The 4,649-nt window shown below is 44.5% G+C and overlaps 1 protein-coding gene across 1 annotated transcript in view; it reads right to left on the reverse strand.

The window, feature by feature from the left end:
* TRAF3IP2 (TRAF3 interacting protein 2) overlaps positions 1–4,649 on the reverse strand; it is a 28,018-nt gene that overhangs the window by 4,359 nt on the left and 19,010 nt on the right. Inside the window, exons 8-9 of the mRNA XM_009326414.1 lie at positions 2,450–2,566; positions 1,204–1,278 (exon numbers count right to left, since the gene is read on the reverse strand). Coding sequence (XP_009324689.1) covers positions 1,204–1,278; positions 2,450–2,566 — 192 coding nt within the window. The remainder of the gene's footprint in view (positions 1–1,203; positions 1,279–2,449; positions 2,567–4,649) is intronic.

Raw genomic sequence — 4,649 nt, forward strand, 5'->3', positions numbered from 1 at the left:
CCCCACAGTCGGGGAGCGCCCCCCCCCCCCCCCCCCCCCCCCCCCCGCATCAGGCTGCAAAGACTGACTGAAAATGCTGACCGGTTCACTGCCTTTGGTCTGCCCAATTCCCACCGGTGCTGTCTCCCAGCTTTTCACACTTAAGGCAAGTACCAGACCGAGATCATTCAGAAAGGGAGCTGAATGGTATGAAATACCAGAGGTACCATTCATTCCAAAGGACCTCACATATTTTACAAACCCAGGGACATGTTTTCAAATTTCTGAGCTTATATTAAGTCAGTGCTTAAATAAAGAACTTGATCACACTCAAATCCTCAAGTGCTGTGGGACTTCGCGGCCCTACAATCATTGGTAACATTGTTTAAATCTTGACTTATGTTCCAAAATTTGGGCACCCAAATACATATAAAAAATCTTTCCATACCTTTCCAAAATGCAGCTGTACCTAGGGATAACATGACAGCTACCCAACAGTGCACACAGCATTTAGCGACGAAAAGTGAACACGAATCCAATATATACATTCTAAGTTTGGCGGAATGCAATTTCTCAATTATAACTGAAGTCATTTAACTTTTCCAGCCTTGCAAAAATCCAAGAGATTCTCTCAGCATGAGGAGGAAGGGTACAGGAACCTGTGGCATTACTTATTTCTTATTCTCAAATGAATCTTCAAAACCAATAAGGAGGGCAGATGAAATTGCAAGTCCTAAAAAACCTTATAGTTTGCCTTTGATGGGCCCATCAAAGTTCAAGCAATGGCCTAGTACTTTAATATTTATTACCCTCTTTATTTTTATATTCTCAACCCACCCTCTTCCAGATCCTCACTTCACATCAGTCATAAATCTCTCCCATCTCACTCATCGGCATTACATCTGGATAAAATTATAAAAGGGTTAATATAAAAAGCATGCTTGCTGGATAGATTGTCTCTCTCCATTTAAATTCTTTCAATGCTCAAGACAATTTAAGTTTTAGTTATACATTCATCATCAGAAATACATTTATGCACTGATTTATACTGTGGATGAAATGTTTTTTATTTGTATGTACATAAAACTATAAAACTTTTCATGTAAAATGTAGCTTTGGAATATTACTAGTGGGATATTAAGAACCAAGAATTTGAGGGTTTGGGTTTTAAGATTTCATCTGGTGCATTGTGATCAAAATAATACGTGCATGTACGCATGTTACCTTTTTGGCATTTGGAAAAAGCACAGGGATGAATCTGAAGTTCATACTTCCTTGTTGTATAAACTCGATCTGCATCTAGAATAGAACAAATTGCCAGATTTATTGTAATGACACGTTAATTTTTCTTCACATGCATCTGAATCCTATGCGTAAAAACATTTGTTGCTTACTTAAACTGCTCTTCTGTTAAGTGATTTGATCTATTGCTGGTGGACTCAGTATCATTTTGTTTGGGCACTTAATCTGATTCTTCATTACTACAGAGGATACAGGAAAGATCTGTCAACGTTTCTTGAGCATTTGGTGTGACATAATTGTGGGTTTAGCTGCAGTTGCAATCCCATGAAGTCCATCTAGAACCGACAAAGTTCGACTTGACTAAGGCCCCTGTTCAGTCTCCAACAGCGTGAAAGATTTCAGCTGGAGGCCAGCTCCATGTCCAAGCTAGGACCCAGCCTGTTCCCTGTGTCCCAGCTCTGTGTCTGAGCTGGGACCCAGCGTGTCCCCTGTGTCCCCGGACCCAGGCATCTCGGGGGTGGTAAGGACAGCAAAGTACTGCTGAGAGCTCATCTGTTGGTGACAGCTTCTGAGAAGTTTCACTGCAGGATCAAACTGGGGAATCAGATGGTTATAGGGTGAGAAAGACAGCAAACTGCGAACTGAGGGAGAAAGGATGAGTTTCATGGCTCTGTGGGCTCTTCTGGGCTAAATGGCTGTCTTGTGACAAACTGCAGAGATGGGTGTCTGTGACCCCTGCTGGTCCCCTGCCACCCTGCACCCCCAGGAGCCCCCCCTTTGCAGCTCTGGCCTTCGCTTTGTAATTCCACCTTTAAGCCAGCTTTACGGCTGCCTGAAAAAAGACCTCAGTTACAGGATGGCCGAAGCGATAGGGGCTGGTTTACAGGGAGGAAGGTCAGGCAGTGTTAGATGAGATTGTGCTCAGGGCTATACGACAAGGCAACAAGGGCTCGAGAAGGTGAGGGAGGGGAAAAACCATAGAACAATAAAGAATATGGAGGAATAAGATGAGCATGTTTAATAGGATTTTTCTTCCTTGAACCTCTTAGCAGATGTTAATGAGCATACGGAGCTGATGAGAGGGAGGATTAATGAATTCCAAAGGGGGGTGTTTAACTATGGGGATTAGGGAAAACAAAGCAGAGAACCTGCCATTTGGAGACAGATTTGTCTTTTGAGAAGAAGAGACAGAGTCTTTGTAAAACAGCAAATGCGTGTCCTTGCTTACCATCCTGTGGATGTATTTAGTATGTAAGCCATGTTCATCCCTGTCCAGCTGGGATTCAGCCCCTTCCACATCCTGTTTGTATTTCGGACTGATTGCTATGATTATCATCACCGTCTTCTGTTAGGGAGAAAAGCACTTCTATGAAATTGGGAAACGCAGCGTGTTTGGTAGAGGCAGATCGGAAATCTGCCAGTTTGTGTTTTAAGTGATCTTTATGTTCTTGGCAAACAGAAGAGGATCTCATTCATTCTGGCAGGAAATACAGGAGAACTCATACACTCGTTCTCCTCATTATTTCTTGAGATCTCATAATATAGAAAATCAAAATGTCAAGAGCAGCTACCAGTTTACAGTTGGAATCCCTGTAATAAAAAGCTACTTTTTATCAGCGTAGCGTGTCTATGTACATACACAGAGAAGTTTTATCTTCAAATTCAGACCTAAATGTTTTCCAACAGCTTATGTAAAAGTGCATCTATTTAACCATCTATGGCTTTTTATACATAAAGCCACTATAGGCAGTTGTCTGTGGAGTCTACATCAAGGGCTCTCGGCAATAGAAACAGCAACTTTTCTCGCTGATCTCCTTAGCGGCAAGGTGTGCAGAGAGGTGGCTGTGCAGAGAGGTGGGCTGTTGCGGACGGCCTGGGCAGGTGTAGGGTACCTAGCAGCTCTGTCCCACCTTGCCGCAGTGGGCTGAAGGCAATGCTCCTCACCTTGCTGGGACAGCCTGGATCCTGCCTGTGACCTGTTTAATCCCAGGCCCCCCCTGAGCTGAGGTTTCCACAGAGGGGCCATCCTTCATATCTGGGAAACGTCTCTGCTCCTTAATGGTGGGCTAGTGAAGAGGCTCAGCAGATGAAAGCCTCCTTACTTGTATTTACCTAGGGCCTGTCTTTTATCCCCACCACATCAGGCTGTGTAAGGCTTCCAAGTCTGTGGCTCATAATCAGCCTGGCACCTAATTAACTCTTTCCTTCTGTGCAATATCAAGGGAATTTGCCCCACCACAGGGTCAAATACAGTAAGGAGCCATTATCCCGTACACTGACTTAACATACTCCAGAATTACGTTTGCTTGTGCCTGACATGCATGTAAGCACTTACAGATGTTGAGGGTTTGCAGAGACATGCCCGGCTGCACACATCCCCCTGCTTGTGTCCAAGCAGTCCCTTCTTCCTCACACGTGTAAAGGTTTTTGAAGTTAGAAACTGCCTCTACAGTCAATGGAGGAAAACAGACATTTCTGGGGCAGGCAGTCAGAGAAGGATCCTCATATGGAGATGGGGAATTGCCCTCTGCACGTGCTGGTCTCTCCAACTGACTGTGCAGGAGTCCCAAGGGAGATATGCCAGTTTGTATTTTAAGTGATAATGATGTTCTTGGCAAAAGCAAATTCACCCTGGCTTCTAGTTTCAGTACCTCCATTATGCACAGTGAGCCCAAGCCTAATTTGTCCTGATGAAAGCCCCAAAAGACATGACTGCATTGCCGCAGCAGAGGCCCCAAGCTGGCTCTGCATGCACTAGTACCATGTCTGCGTGGTAGTGCACTTGAGCTAAGTTGTCCTGCTGGCCACCTTTAGGAAACCTGTCTAGTGCTGTCTCAGATGGTTGAGCTTCCTTGCTCAGGCGGGAGAGAGCCCACGACTTTGTCATCCTGTTCCAGAGCCATGGAGATCTGCCCAGAGTGAGTCAGAGGCCCAGTGGCTACCCAGCAAGGCACAAATCAAAGGAAGCCACCCCATGATGGCATGTGTTGAGTGACAGAATTGCCAGTTTGTGTCCAGCTGTGCTGGTATAATGGGACTGCTTGGCTTGATCCTAAAGGAGATGTGCACTCACTGCTCAGCTGAACTTCAGAGGAAGTTGTTGCTGTGGGGGACTGCACTGGCAGTAATATGAATCTCTATTTTACTGCTTAGATATATATACAAAGTGATGAGAGCAAATCTATCCGACTAACAGAATATCAATTTCCATTTTACATATAGGATGGTTTATCCAGAAGAACCCTTCAGTGTTTTAGATAGCAACATAAAGGCTACAGGTGAGAAACAGGATGAACATCAGCCACTACTATGCAGCCTGGGATGAAATACAGCTAGCATTTTAATCAAGCATAGCTAAACCCCACTATTTAAAAATGAGATGGAGGAGCAACTTGTCCAATGGCAGCTTCAGGCTGAATTTAACATAC

The sequence above is a fragment of the Pygoscelis adeliae genome, unplaced genomic scaffold, assembly GCF_000699105.1.
Source record: "Pygoscelis adeliae isolate BGI_AS28 unplaced genomic scaffold, ASM69910v1 Scaffold206, whole genome shotgun sequence".
Taxonomy (NCBI): Eukaryota; Metazoa; Chordata; class Aves; order Sphenisciformes; family Spheniscidae; genus Pygoscelis; species Pygoscelis adeliae.